The 22,542-nt window shown below is 37.0% G+C and overlaps 1 protein-coding gene across 3 annotated transcripts in view; it reads left to right on the plus strand.

Annotated features, from left to right (window-relative positions):
• The window catches only part of LOC127962745 (VPS10 domain-containing receptor SorCS2-like), a 164,237-nt gene that overhangs the window by 40,220 nt on the left and 101,475 nt on the right, over positions 1-22,542 (plus strand). For all 3 annotated transcript variants that reach the window (XM_052562417.1, XM_052562416.1, XM_052562418.1), the window contains exon 2: positions 12,559-12,626. In XM_052562417.1, the coding sequence (XP_052418377.1) occupies positions 12,559-12,626 (68 nt within the window). The remainder of the gene's footprint in view (positions 1-12,558; positions 12,627-22,542) is intronic.

A 22,542-nucleotide genomic window follows, 5' to 3' on the forward strand; every position in this document is an offset into this window, starting at 1 on the left:
CAAATTCAATACTGTTCTAAAGTTTGGAGTTGTTAAGTGTTTTTTATATTTTGAGAAAAAGTCTCTTATGTTCACCATTTATTTGATAAAAAAAAAATTCGGAAATATTGTGAACATATTATTCCTCTAATGGCAAAGCTGAATTTTCAGCCTCATTACTCCAGTCTTCAGAAGTCATTAAAATAGACAGATTTAGCTTTGAAACAGTTCTCATAATCATGAACGCTTAAAACAGTTGAGCAGGTTAATATTTTAGTGGAAACTGTAACATTTATTTAAAATAGAAACATTATAAATGTCTTTACTGTCACTTTGAATCAATTGAATTTGTACTTGCAGAACAAAAATATTCACTTTTTTAAAGTATTAAATAATATCTCCCTGACCTCAAACTGTTGAATGATAGTGTATACAATAATACATTCATTATCTCTGATCTCTTAGTCTTTTTGAACCGTGTCAAATCAAAATAATCTCTGACTAAATATGCATGATGTTTATGTTGGTTTGTACCTGCAGTCCAAAGGACTAAACTATCTTTACTTCTTTCACCTCTACTGGAATCCTAACCAGTAACTGTCAGACTCAGTCAGACCTTTGCTTACTTTTAGGCCTGACAGCACTTCTCTGTTTGTAGCTTTTTTGATAAGGTCAGCGCTGCTTGGCTCTGGGGCTCCTCCAATGGATGTCAGTGAAATGCTGAAGCATTGTTTTGGCTTTAAGTCATGCAACTGTCTGATGGCATAGGGTTTGTTCTTTTTAGAAGTTTTTAAACTAAGTTTAACTCAAGTCTCCCCGGTTGTTGCTGGGTTGGTCTATAAAGTTACACCCAGTTGTGGTTCATGGTAAATTTGATGATTTTGCAAGATGGTGTTGTTACAAGGGGAAGTAAAGCGTACCTGTTCCATGTGCTTTTGTATTAACAGATGATGTCAGAGTATTTTTATTTTATAAACTCTTGTAAACGTAAGTTAGGAGGGTTATGCTGTAACTTTATATATTTACATTTTGGCTGTGAGAAATGGAAAGAAACAGGTGATGTTTACATCTGCATTTTTAATATGATGGTGGTGTTCCAATTGAAAAAAAAAATATATATTTTTGGTGTATGATTTACTTCGCTGTTACTCATCATTGGCTACATTCATTTCTTTTATATTAGAAACTCGTCTGGTTTTTACTTTAAAATATAGAGATTGTATGATATTTTATCATTTCATGATGTTGTTTTGTGGTTTTGTGCACACTATGTGAGAAATATTTTGGTTGAAGTTGGATCTGTTCCTGGAGATGCCTTAATTCATGATGTTAGTTAGAAAGGCACCACCCAGACCAACTGCTCATACTTACTGTAACATGAAAGTGTATCAGTTTCCTGCAACCCTCATTCTGTCCCTCTACAGTGACTACAATACAAAAACAGGGTTTTGAAAAATGTTTTTGTTATCTTTAAGATTCACTTGCTGAGGTCAATTTTTGATCGATAATCTGGTCTTCTAATTATCTTCTGATTAATTACATTGTGTGTCGCTTAATTCATCTAATTAATCGCAAAATAAATTTGACTGTGGAAAAATACCCACAAAAGATTATTTAAGCTAATTTTTGTGTTAAATGAGAAAGTAGACATTACGAATTGTAGCTTTAGAAATAAATATTTTATTTGATTCAACATAAAATGTATTACACATGAACATACAATGGTCTAACATGAACTATGGAACATAAAAGAAGATAATTTGAGAAACATCTCACTATTTTTTCTTCACACATTAAAAGTCACTGATAACTAAAACAGCTTTGTTACCAACAGTCTTCAAAATACTTTCTTTTTTTGTTCCACAAAAGAATGGTTTGAAATTACACAAGGGTGAGTAAATAATGACAGTAATATATATATATTTTTTTTTAATAATTATTATTTATTATTTATTTATTTATATGGAATGATACTCTGAATAAGAAACTAAAGCTACAGGCAGGTGGTGGTAAATGTCTTCATTCGATTTGTTCGATTCAATGATTCATTCAGGAATGATGTAAATGGCTCTTTTTATGAATGGGGCTTTGAATCATTGATTAACATGATTTGTTCAAAAATCTGATTCATTCTGAAACTAAACACCGATGTGTTGCTTGGAGATGTGCAACAGTTCTGCTATGGCTTTAAAGGTTGGCTGACAAAATGTCCTTTTTTCCCCAGACATGTCTTCTTTTTGGACCTTAGAAAAATGTGTCTGGCCGGGATTTTCTAAATTGCCCAAAATGTCTGTGATTCGGCTTTTGCTTTCTTTAGTCGCCATTCGTAGTGTGCATTTTTGTATTAGATACCTGAAAGAAGACTGTGTCCAGTCCCACCTGCTGTCACAAACATTTTAATATTGCATATAATTTTCACGCATCAGGGGGCTGTTATCAATATATACAGATAATATAATCTCTTTTGAATGTGCACTCGCTGTTCAGTTTTGAATTCGCGATCATGCGTGCTAAGTGTAAAGAAATAATATATATATACTGTATGATTTCAAGATTTTTTTTCATGTTTTTAAAAGAAGTCTCTTACCATGGCTATATTTATTTGATTTATTTTTTGTATTAACGCCTCTTCTGTTTTTTTGTCTCTCTTTCTAATGCTACTACAACATGATTTCTGTTACTGTGAGGATTGATCCAGTTTGTGCCTGTGATGCAGAAAAGCCCAGTCCTGCCTTGGATGAATGATGAACTTTTAGACTCGGCATGCATGAGCTCAGCTCAGCGATGGGTGCTGCTTCTCTCTATCTATCCTCTTCTCTAAACTCACCAATCTTATGTTTTCCACTTTGTTATAAGACTGTCCAGGCAATCAGGTAACTGAGACTATATAACAGCCGTTATGAAAGTCTGTCAGTTTTTCCATGAACTTAGAATCCCTGTGGTTCTGTATTCTAATGGCACTGAAATAGATTGCTGTGGATTGGTGTAGTCTGCACAGAATGTAAGAGAACTGATTCACCTGACAACTAATGAGAGCCGTTCCACTCGAGAGCAAACGAAAGCTGTTTTACCTGAGATCATTCACTTATCATTCACACAGTAGAGAAATGACTAACTAGAGGCAGCAAAGTACCTATAAAAAGAAAAGGCAGAAAAGATGGACATAACATTGATCAGTTACACACACACACACTCAGACTCAGGTCAAAGCTGGTTTTTGGTCTTGTTTGGGTCTCTTTCCTTTTAACATGTTTACACAAAGGCTGACCACCTTGAAACATAGTGGAAACAGACAAAATAGGGTGGTCACACATTTACAAAGTACTGCTTGCAAGTAAACATAGAAGAGACTCTCCAGCCAGTTAAAATAAATATCTATCACCCTTTTTCTTCCATACCACATGTTATAGAGTCCATGATGGGAGATTCTATACGACCATGTGAGCAAGCAAAAGAACCCAAAACTCACCCTCATGTTGTTCAAACCCTGTATGACTTCCACAGATGAAAGAAATTCATACAGGTTTGGAACAACATGAGGGTGAGTTTCCATCTAAGAGATCCCTTTAAGAATTTGTTTAATGCGAATTAAATGGATTTAATTTAATTAACTGTTTATAGGGAGAGGCATCAGACAGATACTGTAGAATAATATGAAGAGGAAAAGTAAAGCGAGAGGAAAGTTTTAGGGGTGAGAGGGCAGCAGTGAGATGCTTTACTCCTGGGAGTCAGACAGGCTTGTGTGCACAGTTTAATGGAGTGAAGAGGCCAAAAAATACTTGATTCAATTAGCCATGAGAGCATTAGGCTGAGCTTCAGAGATCTCTCTATGCTCAACCTGTTTACATGCTCTCCACTAAACCTTGTGTGGTCAGCATATCCCTCTTAATTACTCTCTCATCAGATGGATTCCTTTCTAGTGGTCAGTGTAATTTCCCCTAATCCAGATAAAGGCTCACATTGAAGTAATAGTTTCATATGTGCACGGCCAATCTAGACTTCTTGAGACAGCACCAGCACACATCAAAGAAGACTCTATTAACTGAGGCAATGGTTTTTGCTTTGTTTGGAAAAGATTAGAGGTTAAAGCAAACATTGTGGGTGTTTATATCTGAGGATTTGAGTTTTCTCATGTCATCTGAAGCTATTGGCTCCTCTTTTAAATAAAGCTGAATAATTACTTTTTTTCCTTCCATCATATTTCATACAGTTCAAACATTACACGCATTAAATCCAAGGAATTAGAATCATTTGTAATGGATCAGGGTAAGAAATTAATCTGAATTTAAATGATTTAGGTTTAAATGATTAAACACACACACACACACACACACACACACACACACACATATATATATATATATATATATATACTGTATATATACACACACTGTAAAAATAAATCTGTAAAATAGAAAAAGTACAGGCATCTCATCACACACAACATTATCTATACATTTTTTGGACTTATTTTAACTCTAAAACAATGTAATGAAGTGTAATATATATATATATATATATATATATATATATATATATATATATATATATATGAATTGATGATTGCATCTAATTGTATCTGACTGAATCTTAAAAAATGAAAACTGCAGCATCACAAATTAACATTAATTAAATGTTTTTTTAATCATTTATATCGTTCTATTTCTGTACTCTTTTCTATTTGTTTTCTTTTGTCTTTCTTGTTCTGGTCCCACTCAGGATTTCTACCCCACAAGTTTGTTTTGTTTCTTTGCCCTTTAATGCTTATTGTTCAATTCCAGTCATTCTTTGTGAATTTATATGTTTGACTGAAACCTGGCGAACTGCAAACATTTTCGTTAAGGAGCGTCATGGCACACCGCTTCAGTGGAGCGCGCAGCTTCATGCGGTCCGCCTTAAGGGGTCTCAGACAGAATGGGGTTCACATTCCACTGCTTTTTAAGGCAACCCGTTTCAGAGCCTAAACAAAGAATGCAGACCCAGCACACAATGCTTTGTTGTTAAGTCGGAACATTTAGTAGTTATGTGTAATGTATTCATTTCAATTTGATCTGGGGCTAGTCCAACAGCTTCAGAATCTCATCCTTTACACACAAGTACACAAATAAGTGAAGACAGATAACATTGCTAAACGTGTCAGGAAGAAGCTTCATGCCCTGAATGCTGATAATGAGACAGGACAGTTTCAGTGGAAGACTGATATTGGGATCATGTTGAATTTAAAGAATGTCAAAAAGAAATATAGATGGAAATGTATTGTCAAAGATGAATTATTGCCATGCATAGGCAATAATCTACCAAAGCAAATGAGAACTGATGGGGTGAGGGGTAGATATGCGGGGTACTTATTACAACGTAAAGGGGGGATTGAGAGAAAAGGATTACTGTGTTGCAAAGGTGACAGCTGTTATGCCAGTAATAACAGCTGTGTCCACTATGAGCCTCTCTCACTGTGTCTGGCTGAGAAAAGCCTCAACTGTCAGCATGCCAGGAGGCCTTGCCAGTTCATTATAAGCCTACTTTTCCTCTTAGTTCATCAATGCACCGATGCAGGCCATTCAATCACGTCTTAAACACATGCACACAGCACTCACAGTTAGATACTCTGTGCTTTCACTTTTGTTTATATTTTCTCTCAGATTTAAATCTGAATCTGGCTGGATTCACAGGGAGTGATGGGAATAAAATCACTGGGAGGAAACAACACAGCTGGACAGTGGGTCTGTGGACACTTTTCCTGCATTTTTATGTCACTCACATGATGAGTGTTTATTGGCAGTCAGTACTTAGGAAATGTATAACCATTATTACAGTGTCTGTAATATTTTCTGTGCATTGTGTAATATTTTCTATGTGTATTTATTTGATCAAAATATAGTAAGAACAGTAATATTGTGAAATATTACAAACTGTGTTTAAAATATTAAAATGTAATTGATACCAAATACATTTTTTTCAGTGTTAAAAATGTCAACAATTTTATGGTGACCAAAAACAGCTCTTTCACTTTTTGATGAATTGAATGCATCCTGAATAAAATAATAAAATCAAAAGTATTAATTTCTTTAAGAAAAAAGAGCTGTTACTTACTCAACATTTTTGAATGGTAGCCTGTGCCAGAAACAGTAATACAAAAAACTGTTTTTCATTTGCTTTTTAAAAACCAATATAGAGTAGAGTTTCAACCAATGTGCTCATTTAAGCCTTTGCAATGGCAGAGACGCTATATTGAAAATTATTGTAATTAATTGCTATGGCAAGAAGAATAAAATATGTAGCTGCAGGTTGTTCTCAAACATAATTTCATTTTAATTGGACATTATATATCTAATTATACTTTTAACATGAACTCTGCAATGAAAAGTGTGGCATTATGTTAAAATTCCTGAAAGTTTCTTTTCAAAGTGCATTACGAGACACATGCATTTGGTTAGCTAACCTCCTTGATTCGAGCAGATCGTTTTCTACAGACAGACACATCTGTACACTAATTCTCTCATAATCTCACATTTCTGAGATTACATAGTCAATCTGTGTGATTGATGGGGGAGAGAGCTGTGTGCCGGTGTGAAGTAATCTTCAGGGGTCCATCCTAAAATCCTGAACTTCACTCCACAGGATTATGGGTAATCAGCCTGGGCTGGATTAGCATCTGTCACATTTTAACTGGAGTACTCTCCAGTTAATGTAGAGGAACATACATTAGACATTTATCATTAGTATCCCCGTTCCAACCAATCAGTCGTTAATTTGAGAGACACTGTGCAGTCATTTAAATCGTGAATGGCTTTCTGTGTATCTTTTTCCATGTGTGTGGTCTCACTGCATCAGACATATTAGTTGAGGGATCGTGCATTCTTGCGAAGTGATTTATTTCCATGTCTGGCTTTATAAGAATGACTTTCAGCACAGACTCGGTGAATTATTTTCCCTCTCTATCACTTGATTTACTGCACTTCAGTGAAACGCCAAGTTCATTGGAATGTGGAATAGTGAACTGAAGTCAGTGCTCTGTGCAGTCACAGTTCACATGTGGTATGTTTGCCGTGATGCCTTATTCAATGGTGCCTCTTGTGGCATTGTGTTTGTCCATTCAAGTGTCGTCACAGGCTGGTTGACTTTTCCCCAATAAATGTCACCAACTGGCTGAGAAATGGCATTCTCCCAGAGCTCCAAAAAAGAGAACTTTTTTCTCTGCACTTTTTCACAAATTTCACAAATTTCAGGAAAATCAGGCTCTCCGAGTATTGCTTGAAAAATGCGCTGGCAGTTTTTGGAGCAGCCTGAGAAAGTATGACAGGAATAATACATTTCTCTGTCCTCTCTTTTGTGTTTTGAAGCACTTCAGGCATTAGAGAATGAAACATGTAACATAGCCAGCAGGAGGAGGAAACTCTCAACCGCAGACAGACACGGGAAGGTCAGGCGGTTCATCAGTGGCCCCCCTTGTGTCCTACTTGAATGCATCCCTAAAGAAACACAATTTATTCAAAGAGTCTCCTTTTAACAAGGTTAGAATCTATTCAGATGTTTGTCTCCTTTTCAGGGGCCGTAAAACAATAAAAAACAACAACATTAACATCAAAACAGCAAACAAATCAATTGAGAACTGTAATATCCTCTATAAAACGTAGTCAGTGAGACCAGTAATTGCTTCCATAATTTATTCCATATTTTTTATTTATGATTATCGGTGTCTTACGCACCTGCACTCCGTCTCGTCCTCTAATTAGTACCAGATTTATAGTGTCCATAAAAGATGCCCTGCAGAAGCCTTATGTGGAGGCGCTGTACTTGCTGTCTTTCAAGCAAATTGCAGTCTTTCCTAGCATGTGATGTAATGAAGATATTTCTAGACTAAAAGATTTAGATGTAGCTAAAACCAGTTTGCCAAGCTGATCTTCTGGGATGAGAGCCAGTGTGTTGGTATAAATGCACTGGGATCACAGCTCTTTTTTCCTCAGAAGGTCTCCGATAGAGAGTCTGTCTGCTGCCGTGCGGTGGACTGATTGATGGCTGCCTATACTCGTGCCTCTATCGCCATTACTCACAGCAGCAGAAATCGTTTTCCCCCCAGCAGAACTGTGACCCCCTCGTCTCACAACAGAACAGATGGAGAGACAAACTGTAGACCTGACTTTTCTTTAGTGACAACATTTTATGTCACTGAAGAAAAACCCCTTTTGACTTATGGATAAATGATTTATGAGTAAAGGCTTCTGCAATGCAGCTGAGAAAGGCTACAAGAGGCGCTTTTATACTTTTCCTATCTTGGCGAGCCAAGTCTGTGTGTGTAATGCTCGAGGCATTTATCTGCTTTTATGCAGGACAGTGATGGTGACAAATCCCAGGGATCTCTGCTGAGGTTTGAGAAAAAGCTTCAGTGTCTCCGTTATCCTTTTTTGAAGCGTGCACCACACTGTTAAGCATATTCTATCTTCTCAAGTAGTGTCTATAGAAGAGAACTGTATTTACAATCACACTTTTTCTCTTTTTCACCCTGTGCAGCTTCTGCTTTCATCGCTCCATTGGAAAGTTGAAATTTTAGTCATAAAAATTAAAGATGCATGATATATTGAAACTATGTTTGATATTGTTCAACATTAGATTTTTTTAAAGCATTAATTCACTGTTTGAAAGATGGCCTTTTAATGGAAGTTGTCTGTCCATGCAGTAGAAGTGTGGTTTTATTTTTTCATGTAAATAAATGAAAGGGAAAATCAAAGTGTTGCTTACATTTAAACATTAAAGAGATTTCTCTGCAATAAAAACATAATGCCATTTTCAGAACTCAAAACGACCTATGCATTTCAAATATGAATTATTATTTACTACTGTTTTGAAGTGCTCAGATTTGAAAACAGGAAGAAAAATTCTTCTCAAAATGGCCCTTAACATGCTTCATTGTCATATTGAATCAAGAAGTGCGTTCTGCTGAAAATGAATATCAATTTCTCATACTGTGTATTATAATGTGATGCATAAATCACTTAATGCACTTAAAATGACTGATATGATTGATCTTTTTTTGTCTCAAAATATTATAGAGAACAAGAATCTAGTCAAGAATCGCTCTCTATAACAGTATTTCTTGTCCTTAGTGCTGATTCTGCTGTTGTATTTCTTTGTCTTCTCTCACTTCCTCTTGGTAAACAGATAAACTGAGGGGCTGCCACCAGAGTACCTGTGTATTAAGAAAGTCATCGCTTCCCTTCACTCTCAGCTGATGTCAGCTTTATTATTGCTCAAAAGTAAATGATGTGAAAATCATTCTCTGCATGCTGATATCAGTAAGAAGTTCAGTGGGCTCTGCTCTAAGCTGCTGATCATCAGTTGTTCTTTTCCTCAAACTGTATGTGCATGATGTCAGTGAGTGGTTCATTAGTGTTGTACTGCAGACAGACTCTTTCCAAAGGCCACCATCTGACTCTTGTGCGGGGGCACTCGGCCCCCTGGGTAGGCTGAGAAAACTGTTCGCTGTGTAGCCTGAAGCCAAATGCGCTGTGGACAGCTAATATTTTTTGATTAGGTTCAGCATAATAAATTCAAAAGGAGTTTTAAAAATGTTGTCTGTATTGATGAATAGGGCAGATTCGCTGTTGTTGGTGGTCAAATTGTGGTATTTATTTGGGAAAGCACAAATGCCTTCTGTCTTGTTGAGTGAATGTAGACCGCTCGTCCAAGGTTTAATAAATGTTTTATTCATCACCAAGTTATAAGGTCTTTAAAAATCATAAGTGGAAAGGGATACTTGGTTATTCTTCCAGATACAGCTGTGTCTGCAGTAACAGTGACCCTCAGTTTCTTCAGTGTTCCCAGAGAGAAAGGTTCTTTACATTAGTTACAGATCACATCTGGTAAATAGTTATGTTCTTGACAAATTAGCCAAGAGGATGTCTGGGGGCCTGATGCCTGAGATGCTTTTCAGATTTGTTTTGATGGAAGTTGATGATAGAAAAAGAGAAGGACAGAGAGAGAGAAGGGAAAGGAACTTAATATGTGGAGTAATAAAGCATAAGAGGCCGACTTGGTTTGAACAATTTTGATTGTGATCAGATGGGTAGTTTTTGATCAAATCAAAAACATAAACAAAAAACAGATTGTTGATTCATACGCACTATTTGCAGAATTACAGTCAAACACATTTAATTAGTTTGTTCTCACTTATGCATTAACTTTTACAAGTTTGGGCCCAGCAAGATATTTTTTTAAGGAAATAATATGCTTTTATATAGCAAGGATAAATTCAATTGATCAGAAGTGACAGACTGTATAGTCATGTAGAATGTCACAATAGGTTTCTCTTTGTTTAGCTTTTTAACTGAAATGTCTATGTGTGTAATCACGGTTTCCACAAAAAATATCAAGCAACCCAACATTTAGTTTTTTTAAGTTGTCAACACTATATTTTAAAATATAGAAAAATACAAAACCATTATTTAAATTTTTTTTACTGTATTTTGATCAAATAAATGCAGGCTTTCAGAAAGATAAAAAACTGGTCTTAACAGGAATATTACAGCGAATAACAGTGTATGGGAATAAAAAAATATTTTTTGAATAATTTTGAATGATTAGCAGAATGAAGCAGGAATTATAAAAAAAATTTGCTTCAAAAATATTCTGGCTCGAATGCAATGCACTTTATACAGTATTTTTACATGACTGCAGGAATAACTTAATTTTTAATGAACTGGGTTTTGGTACAGTTCGATTTGAGACCTCCCATGGATCACAGTTAAAGGTTAAAAAAGCTTTTTGGCCATACATAACCTCCATACTGTTAAAAACCTTTGCTTTTCTGCTCACACCTTTCTGACCTTTAGCGCCTCTGTCGTCTGCAGAGGGAGGGACAGGCTCAGGGCAATAACCCTTTCAGATCCTCCAAGCAAAGCCCAAGGCTGGACCGGTCCACACACTTCCTGCCCCATCCCAGTGCTGACCTGTCAATTACTCTGCCAAGGCCCTGAATCTCTCTGACCCTTTTTCGTGGCAGTGCTTTTCCGCTGGGCTTTGCTGTCAGAGACCCAGTGTGTGAGGCAGCAGAGAAAGATAAAGGAGACACACAGACACAAGTCATCCCCCTTCACTCACACTCTACTGATTTGTTACTGCAAACTCAGGCATCCTACTAACATAAATAAAAGATAGGAGAAACTTTAAGGATACACCTCACACTGGCTTTTATACCTCACCAAATAGACCAGAGGAAGGCATCATTTTGAGTAGCCTATGTGTGCGTGCTCTTGATCGTCATGTGTTTGTCACCTCAGTGCACAAAAAAAAAAAAAAAAAATCATTTAACGTCCATTACACAAATACATTAAGTCCTGGGATTGAAACCCCTTTTACAGAGATATAGTGGCTTTCATTGTGAAAATACTTCAAGGGAAGTAGAATCACCCTGCAGAAAGAATCTTGTGGTGGAGAATACAGTAGATTTCATTATCTGCGTTGCATTGATTGAAGCAATTATTGGCAACCTAATCAGCAAGTTAGCTGCCTTTTTAAGCTTTGCTCTTGCTAAAATGCCACAACACAAACAAATACATAAAGAAATCCCTCAACATAAATTCAAATTATCAAGATGTCACTATATGCAATTTCAGAACTATTATAGCTGTGTATCATACTTGTTGGATTAAAAATATACTAAAATGCAGCTGATGAAATAAAGCCATGTGCTGCTGTTTATACTTGTCACCCCACTTGCATATTTCATGTGTGATTTTTATGGTTTTATAAAAATGAAAAAAAAAAAAAAACTCTTGAAGAAAAAGTCATCAACAAAATAAATGAACTGTGGTGACGTCATCAGAAAATCTAAATCTAATCTGATCCTCGTCATCAGCTGGCATTTCAGCAATGTATCTAATCCAGACCAGTTATGAAAGACGTATTTTGTGTTTTGGATTTAGAGGTTGTAAAACAGCTAACCTGCTGTTTTAGATACTGTTTCAGTATATTGGGCTTCATTTTAACTTGTACATGAGTGTTTAAATCTGGGACTGTAGCGCAATACAGGCCATCAGCTTCTGTCAGTCTTAGCCATATTGCTAACTCCCTGCTGCCAGCTGAAGAAAATAACTTGGCTTCATGCTATGCTCATCAGTGCTATAGCAACTGCTTGCAGTGCAGTCAGTCCTGAACATTCAAAAAGAGTAAGTTAATAGCAGAAGCTAGGAAGCTGTTGTCCATCATGTGGTTATGGTTTGATGGATCTGTCAAATGAGGTTAGCATATGCTGTTTCTAACACCACAAACACATCACGCTTCTATGTAAGTCCGAGCAACTAGACACTTGCAGTGATGTCTCTCTGCTGTGTTTAGAGAACATTTTATCAGCAAATTTAGTTTGTCAGACTAAAATGTTTTTGGCAGATATGAGATCCTACAAGAGAAAGGAGGGTTGAGTGTACTTAATGTGTTCGAATTGCTCCATCTTACACACATTTTCAATGTGATTTTCAAAAAAATACTGTATTTTTTAATAAAATTGTACATGACATTTGTTTATATGTATGTGTAAATATAATTATTTTGTTCAGTGTTTAATGACAGTTTTTTATCTCTTCGTAGGTCATCCTCATTCTCACTAAATATTACCATGCAGACTCCAACAAAGTTCTTGAGAGTTCTCTTTGGAGGTAAGTGACAGAAGATTTTTGTTTGAATTTAAGTTCAAACACTTACAACCTACAGATTCAGACACAAAAATGACTTCAGTCAGAATAGAAACAGTTTTTTAATGGTGGGTTAGGAAAAAATCCCTTGTGGCACCAACAGTCAATTTGTAATTCAAATGATTTTCCTTTGAGAAGCTCTTCTATTGATTTATTTTATGCCCATTTTAGATTTATCATGGAAAATATTAAATGCTATAGCTTCAGTCAGGTCAAGTTAAGCTTATCACCCTTCAACCATGTTTGTGAATTTTGTGCGGGGGAATAAAACGTTGCCCCTCTTACAGGTTGTACTGCTAAATGCAAAACAATTGAAAAATTGTATTCAATGTGACAAAACCACAATACACACAGTACAGACAGAAAATGGCTAGCTATTTACTTTACAATATACAATTTGTTTGATTTTTTTTTACTTCTAACCTCTGTATTCACCCATTATCTGTCTTCAAACATATCCATTTACTATTTGTTAAATAAATTACATACAAATGATACAATAACATTTTACTGTATAATTTCTTTAGATTGTATTTAATCTGATCGTTGGCTAAGAATAAGTAATACCCTACGTGAATATGTGGGTTTCCAAACAAAAGATGTAGTATGCTAATTAAATCTGTACTGGATTTTTGTAGTAGGGCAGAAATTATTAAAGATGAACAGCATGATATATATTTATGGTATAAGACTGTCACTGTGATTTCTGGTCCATGATCACTTCTGCTCCTTATACTGTACAAACAATAGTAATAAGCATTGCTAGATAATAGATTACCTTTTTGAAAGAGAATGTTTTTATTAACATGACTGCTTTACAGTTTTAAATAGTTACATATTGGATTAAATAGTTATAGATATTGAAATACATTATGAATAATATAATTGACATAAAAAACGTAGGGTATTTCTTTTATTTTTTTCTCAAAAGTTGAACTTATTTTATCTTGGGAATTGTGTATTTAGAATGTCGTGTCATTAATGAGAAGCTGCAAAAAATTGCAAGATGCGAGTGTAATGTCCAGATGCATCCATCTTCTATGCATTTACATAGAAAAACACTGGAAAGCAAGTGCAATGTGAACAGCTCCTGAAGCTCAGAAGAGAGGAAGAGAGATGCCAGTGAGGGCAGGACTGTTGTCAACAAAGACAGAGCTCAGGTAAAGAGGAAGAGCATAAGGCAAGAGGAGAATCCAAGAGCAGATGCCAGCGAAAAGAGAGTGAATGTAGATGACTGAGGTCTTCGTTTCTTTGGTCCAAAACATTCAAACTGGCCGTCAGCAGATCACAGCTGACCCTTGTTGTAAAACATTTCACCCAACAGGTTTAGACTGTTTATGGGCTAAGGAAAAGGTCCGTTATGGAAAGAAAACAGGGTTGTAAGAAGTAAATACTTTCCTTTGTTAAAGCCATGCATCTAAGAACTGAAGTTCATGTAGACAGCTTAGCGAGTGCATCATTTAGAATCGACCATTGTTGATGCCTGGATCTCTCTCTTGTGTTGGTTTCTGCAGTCCTCTTGGGTGTGATACGCGGGTCCAATGCCTCTGCAGTGAACTTACAAATGACTTAATTAGGACTGCCTAGGGCTTTCCTGGACCCTGTGCTAATTGCTGCACACTATCCACTATTAGCAACTAACCCTGACCGTGTAATGACTGCCAGCCAGGGCTTTGTAAACCTTTCTGGGTTAGGCAAAGTTAGGCTTAATCACCAGTCTATCATGAGAGAAACTTTTTTTACATTTATTGTGGGGTTTAAAGATTGAGGCCACTGAAGTGTGAAAAGAAGATGGAGCTAAAAATATAGCGCCACATATGGAATACTTGATGCCATGCTTGTTCCAATGCTCTCATTAGCCTGTCTGTCTGAGGTTGTTACGAGGGTGGCATTAATTTTACATTGGGGCTCAGAATGTATCAGTTGCACAGCTGCCTAATGACCAGGTGGAATGCTAAACACTGTCTTTTTCCCAGCTAGAGCTTCAGCTTTCTAAGGACCCCATGTTAGATGCAGGCACACATAGAAGAAATGTGCACTGGAGGAACTGAAAAGAGGGTATGCTGAAAAAAGAAAGTGCACAAGACATACTTGACATGTGTTTGGGCAGGTAGGGTACCTCTGTGGCCATCTGGATATTTCTTTATGGCAGGAAGGTGAAATTACAGTTCAGTGCTTCCTTCTTCATTCAGTTCATGACAGTACATCAAAGAGCTTCGTGCTCTTTTTCATTCAGTTATTTGAGTCATAAGGATATCATATTACTTATGTCTCGTATCAAGTGCTGTATTCAACGCACTCGAGTTGTCTTACGTTAGCACATGGTGTTTGTCCAGAACAGTTGGTGAGAGCGGCCGCTCTACTCTCTTGCCTCTCATGCAGGAAAATGTTTCACTAACACAGATGGCTTTCCTAAAAAAATCAGTGTTCTAGAATAAATGAATCGAATTATTAAAAATGTATTTTATTTTATTCATGATATTCATAGAGCCGCCGAATCCCAGACTTCAAAGACTGGTCCGTCATTAACCAGACAACCAGTCTTTCTCTACAAGTCATTCAGTGAATTGCTGTATGTAGAGTCTTCCATGTTGATGTTTTAACTGTTGTTGTTCAACTCATAAATTATGCACTGACATTATGATGGAGCGGTCTGAATTTAAAGACACAGGGAGCAGATAAATCAAATTAAACTGGAGATTTAAATTCAGCTCAGGCCACGAGGCTTTTCATTTGTTTGAAATTAGAACAGTTTATGTCATTGTTTGCCAGTTATTGTACTGTTATTTGGAGAGCAAATGCAATAACAAAGTTTCTAGCAGGGCTGTTGTGAAGGAGAATCGAATAAAAATTTTGATTAAATTGATAACAATGAATTTCATCTATCACTGAGAAAAAATGCCAAAGAAAGATTTGTTACATTATTATGGCAGATGATTAAATCTTATTTTCATAACATTAATCATAAAGGAATATTGTATTTTGGTATTTTTAATAATCAGTCTGCATGTACTTTCAAAAACACGAAGGTGGTACTTCAAGCTTGAATTGCTCTGATGGTTGAAAAAAACCCTTTTGAAGAATTTATGTGCTGGGGACATGATTAATGATGTAGTTTGCTATCACATTATTATTTTTGAATAATTAATCACACTATATTCAGTCGACAGCCCTAGTTTCTGGATATATTCCCGATACATGATTGCCCTTGAATGTTTATGGCCATTAGAAAGTGCGGGGCTCCTACATAATGCAGGTATAATGGCAGCGTAGAATCTGAGCGATCAGGGTATAAAAAGAAATACATCAAAGCTGACTCAAAGACACCTAGAGAGACACCTTAATAATGCATGATAGCACTAGTCCTGGCAGACATTACACACCTGAAAATATCCTCATCAAATATGCTGCATTAAACTCCACATATGTATGATGCTCTACTCTGTACTGCTATTATTATTGGTTGGGTTGGAGGATGGATTCTGGAGGAACTGACAGAAAGAGTGAGGTAAGCAACTGTTCACACTGCGTAGTAACACTTCATCTTGCTGATGTCGTCTTACCTTAGCATTTTATTTTTGCAACCAATCCTCTATAGTATCTTTAACATGAGCTTTCATTTTTAACTCACTCTGTTTCTACGCTACTGCTCTTTATTTGTTGTTATTGACCTTTATGTCAGTAGAGAGAGGACGAGAACACAGCAAGTCCCAGTGATCAATGAAAATGTGATTATATGTGTGTGTGGGTTTCCTCTGAGGTCTTGGTTTAATTCCCTATTGAGCAAAAGAGATGTTTATGGCAGTGGTGATCTTCTCCTGAGGTTCTTTACTGTGATTGAAAATGCATGTTTCAGTGTCAGTGATCTCAAATGTAGCACTATTTATATGGTTTTTTTTTTTTCAACCACAGTCTTTATGCAAATTTCTATTTATATCTAATCTAAATATATCTAAATGATCCAATGGTCTGAAGCGGGAAAACTGCTCTCGTTTGAACTTGACTTAAGTACAGAGTCAGCAGCCAAACAAGCATTTCTCAACCAGCAGCCCACGGCTGGCGAGCTCTCACTTGGCGTTCCCTAATTTAAACCATTTAGCATTGATGGTGTTTCATCTCTGCCTGCGCTTTCACCAGTGCACATGAACGAGGTGAAGATAGTGATATTTTTGCATACCAGGCATATCACGTGTAAAGTTTACCCTTTTTAATTATACTGATAAATCACTGAACACCTATTATTTTAGTGGTGTGCACTTTGTCAACAGCCAGTATAATAAGATGCTCTCACAACACGTTTTTTTTAGAGTATGTCTCTATTTTTAGTGTCAAAAAGCAATTCAGATGATCCTAAATTTATTGAATTCACAAACTGCAATGTCAGTGTTGTTACGTTTATTTGTGTTGCAGATGTTCCATTTTGTTTCCAGTGAGGTACTTCACCTCATCTTCACTTCTAGATGTGAAAAAATGAAGTCACTCTGGAATCTTTTCAGATGTTAGCAAAAGATCGTCCAAGCTTGGTAAATGATCAAACTTAGACTTCTGACTTTGTGAAAATGTTTCCAGTTTAGAGTGTCATATGCAACAGACATGTAGCGATTGGAGCGGGTGGTCTGTGGGCATGACTTCTGACGCTGAGACTAATAGCTCATTATTTTTAACAGTCCAAAAACACAAAATTTGGAAAACCCTTTTTTTATACCTGCTATAACCCTCTTGAGGCCCCCTGAGGAGACAGTTTGCATTCGCACAGCATCCTAAAATGGTTGTATTTTCCTGATAAATGTGATTTTGTCCATACACAGTTCAGTTAGTTTCAGTAGTGATTATTAACTATATACATATTCAGTATCCAGGATGTGCTGTCTGAACAAACCTAACTAGACAACAATTTTTTTTTTTCATTTTGACTAAAATTCTCCATCTTTGATATTTACTTCAATTACATTTACTCACAGCTATTGTGAGAGCAGAATTGGCCTTTTCATTATTTGTTTATGCAGACAATATTTGAGCTGCTGCTGTAAGTGGTTTATGACGAGGACCATTTAAGAGTCCCATCTATTGTCAGACTGAAGGAAACATGCTTGATTTGAAAACTCCTTGTTATTTCGTGTAGATTATGATGATTTTAAGGCACTGCCTCAACATATTAATAAACATGCTTTCTATCCAGCTTATAAAAGAGCCAGTGTGATTTTTTTATTGATAGCTTTTTTCCTGATGTATACAAATGACCACTTCTCAGAGTCACTTTAGCAAACTCCAAGTCGCGCTGAAGCTGATTGTGCAGTTTTGAGAGCACAGACGCAGGCGGCATGAATACATTCTGATGTGTTTATCTGGAGTGCGCCGCAAATAACAGGAGTGCGCGCACTGAGAACAGACAGGGAGCTGTTGTGCATGTAGACGCAGGAGTACACCCACAGTCACACGCTGGATGCGGAGCAGCACTTCCAATCACACCTTTCAAATGCATTTTGTGTTTCACACTCTCTCACACATAACTCACACATGTCTTGTGCAGATGGGATTTATAATTCATGTGTTCTTCACACATCTTTTGAACTGCTGAAGAAGGATTGCCAAGAGACATTCCCCCCCATCATGCCTCACTAACACACACACATAATTCTCAAGGGGATTCACTCCTCCATAATACATGAAGAGATTCTCCAGCATCCCATCAACCCCCACCCCTCTGACCCCCTGTGCCTCCGACAAGTGTAATTAAGGGTCCTTGGGGGAGGAAGAGGGAGCAAAATGAAATCACTTCAGGCGATGCCTCCCGGGCCACCAGTGAGCGCTGTCTTTTTTTAGAGACTTTAAAAACTGATTTTAGTATCTCAATATCCCAGCTGTTCATGTCTTTGCTTTATTCCTTTCTCTTCTATTTGTTCCTACCTCTGTTCTACTTGCATTTATCACAGCAGCTGCTTCTCTCCATCGCTCTGTATCTTTGTTCTTCCAGTCACCTGTCACTCATCCCACACAGAATCAGCACAGAAAGCTCTGCAGATTTCCACAGAACAGGAACAGCTATCATTCACAGAGTTCTACACACCTTCCCACCTCCTCTGTGTTTGTTTATTGAATATTTTGGCTTTTTTTTTTTTTACCATTGCTAGGAGTGTAATACTGTCAGGTCAGTTTAACCCCATTTATCCATTAGTTTTACTACAATGGTGAGCAACAGGTTCTGTGTGTGTTGTAAGAAGTCTCTTGAGCCCACCAAGTTTGTATTTATTTATTCAAAACCACAGTAAAAACCTGAGTTTTCAGCAGCCATTACTTTAGACTTAAAATAGGTGATTGTCTTCACAAACGTTTTTTGTTATGCTGGTTGAAAGTCTCTTCACATCCTGATAGCAATCATTAAGTTAAGTGGTTTAAATGTATTTATATATTCTGTGGAAGGCCTAGGACTATGAAATGTACTTCCAATGAAAACGTTCAGTCCAAGCATTTTAAATAGCTTTCCTACCTGTCAACATATGTATCCGCATACCTCTGCAGGTATCTGTATCTGCATACAGGATATGTCATCAGCGTGTTCACGCACATTGTGCAGACAGAGCTAGAATGACAGACAAACATCAACAACCCGGTCTTCTTTCCTGTTATTGTAGTACTTTTAAAGTTTTCTCACTGGTTGATGACATATGATGTAGCCCAGCGGTTCTCAATTCCAGTCCTCACACACATATTTTGCATGTCTCACTTAGTTAACACACCCGATTCAGATTACCAACTTGTGAGAAGTGAGTTACGTGAATGAACTGTGTTCCAATCGATATGATCCTTACTAGGTGTTCATTGATCTCCCTGAGCAGGGCTTTACTTCGAAACATGGTCTGGAATTGGGAACCGCTGATGTATCCTATCATAGTAATGTTATATCTGGTATGGATAAATGATGACACTGTCTGTGAGCAATAAATGCGTTCATGGACATGGCTATGGACGGCGATTGCAGGATGGGATGTTCACTTTCAGTGCTATCAGGCTAATGTTAGCATTTTCCAAGATCTCCTTTTGCACCTTTAAGTCTCAAATCTTTTAGAATTTGTTCTAATATGATGATTTAGTGCTGAAGAAATATTTTTATTTATATTATAATTACTCACCCTTATGTTGTTCCAAACCCATAAGACATTCAGATATTTTTGATGAAATGCAAGAGTTTTCTGACCCTGAAAGCAATGCAACAGAAATGTTCGCAGGCTCAGGAACATAGTAAGGACATCGGTAAAATAGTCCATGTGTCATCAGTGGTTCAACCGTAATTTTACGAAGCTGCAAGAAAACTTTTAGTGAGCAAAAAATGTATATAAGTAATAATGACTTCATTCAACAATTCTTCTCCTCCAAATGTCTTCCGCAATTATCGAGAGTACCTCTGCATATAAACAATGCATATGTGTGATGTTGATGATGTAAAACATGTATGTGCTGAGCCTTGTTTATGTGCAGAGGAAGGTACAGTACATGCAGGCATCGTCGTATTCTCCAAAATGGCAGAATACTGCTTTTAAAGAGAAGAATTGTTGAATAATGTCGTTATTTTTGTTTTCTTTGCACACAAAAAGTATTCTTATATATTCGTAAAATTATGGTTGAATGCTCTTTGTTTGCATGTGCCAGTGTTTACGAATAGATTATATATATTTGTTTGGAAATGTTAAAAAAGTTAAAAACAATTTTTACATAAGAGCATTTTCCTGATTAACAAAAGGAAGTATATATATATATATTATTTAGATGTTATAATCAAACATTATTTTGTTTTACTGACACAAATTAAAAATGTTTCTCATCAGTCTTATACACCTAACAGTTCTTTAATAGTAAAAGTTGTAAAGCCCTTGCTTTAGATCATACTGCTAAATGTTTCTGTCATGACTTATAGCATGATTGAGATTTCCTGTACTTCAGTTTGTAAACTCTGTACTCTTCTGCAAGAATCTTCCTCTTTCCCTTCCTCACAGCCTCCGAGTTGTTAAATAGTTAATCCATTCTCTAGCTCCTCTCCTGCATGTGTATTGTAATCATAGTGCGAACTACGGGGGAGCTAGAGGGAGCTCGGCTCCCCTTAATAAGACATGGGCTCCCCTGAAAACGAGAAATCTGAAATTTTGGGGGGTCTCAAAAAATACTGACAATGTGAATATTTTTAAGTGCTATTTCAGTTTTGTAATGTGATTATGATGGCAAAAAACCTAATTAACTTCAATAAAGATTAAAGACGTCACAGCATCAAGGTGTGGGGGTGCTGCGCTGCAAATTCCATGTTAGTATGTCATAGGTTCGTAGAAAAAAATAAACGTTGGAGGCCATTTATCGTGCGCAAAGTCCTTCCATTATGCAGTTATAGCATCATAGCCAGGGCAAAAAGAAAACAAGGTAGTTCAATTAATTTTGGTATTATTAAGAAATTGTTTAGTGATAACGCACGACTGATTCACCTGCTGCAAGCACTGGTAAACCTTAAGCCAAGCCCACTGTGAAAACGCATGAAGCTGAAGAAAAGTAATCTCTGGGATCCTAACCCCTCTTGCTTCGAGTCCTCTCTCGCGTTAAACTGGAACAGCCAGCAGTGGAGAGACTGGAAGAGCCAATATACATGGCTGTGTGTTAAGGATGGAAGCTTGGGGTGCATCACTTTGTAACGCGTTGTGTCAGGAGGGGAAAAAATATGGATAGCTCACAAAGTTATTAGGCCAGACAAAACTCACGGAGGCGATTGACATTTAACAACGACTCGTTTTATTTCTCCAATCGAACTCGGGCAATTGTCTGTCCCATGTTCCACCGTCCACAGCGTAACCAAAACAAAACAAACAAGATTAAAACAAAATGATTTCCAAACAGAGATTACCCGCATACATGGGGGATTCGAGTCGCGCGTGTATACATTATCATACAGAGTGCATACCGTTTTACAGGGAGCGCGCAGCTCTTAAAGGGGCCACATTTTTTTCCACTCGTTACAACTTGAAAGGACGCAAAAAACCTTCTTCTGTCTGAAAAGGTACCTGGCACGCACTTGTCTGAGGAGTGGATTAATGATTAATGCTCAGAACCAGTCGCGAAAAATTTTATATAAATACAGGGACAGCATTGCACACAAGATGGCCATTGAAGTGGCATTGACTAAGCAAAAGGCGATTCTGGCAAATAAAGTAATTGAGGTGAATTCTAAATTAACGGAGGAGAGCGCAACATCATTCAAGGCTGTCTTCCTGACCTATCAATTTGTGTCGATAAAGTATAATAGTGCATATTGTGACTGTTATGTATCTTTGTAAGTCATTATATGTCCTTTTTTGAGGCACTCGTGTCGATAATGTATAATAGTGCATACACTTATAGCTGTTGTAAGTCCTTATTTGAGGCATGCGCATGCGCACGACTTCTATCCCCCCCCCCCCCCCCCCCCCCAAAAAAAAAAAGAAGTGGGCTCCCCCAAAGGACACGGTATAGTTCGAACACTGATTGTAATGTTATGGGTCCATTGCACCACACTGGTGTTTCTGAAGAATCTGGTGAGAAAAATAAGATCTGTAAAAAAAAATAAACTATAGGTCTGTGTCTGTAGGGTGTTTTTTAAACCTGAACTGAAAGACCTTCTGTGTTCATGTCTTTCTCTGTTTCTCACTCTCACACATGCACATGCAGAATCCTGGAAAATGCGGCTTAGCGAAAAAGGAAAGAAAGGTCCTGGGAGACAAAATATGCAAGTTCTCCACAGATCATCCTAGAGTCTTTTCTCAAGAACTGAAATCTGAACTGTGCTCTATAAAGTTCCCATGTCTATGTGGTTGTGTGTGTGTCATAAGAGCTAAAAGCGGCAGTAATGAGGGAAGGTGATGATGGC

This window comes from Carassius gibelio, chromosome B7 (genome assembly GCF_023724105.1).
Source record: "Carassius gibelio isolate Cgi1373 ecotype wild population from Czech Republic chromosome B7, carGib1.2-hapl.c, whole genome shotgun sequence".
NCBI classification, from domain to species: Eukaryota; Metazoa; Chordata; class Actinopteri; order Cypriniformes; family Cyprinidae; genus Carassius; species Carassius gibelio.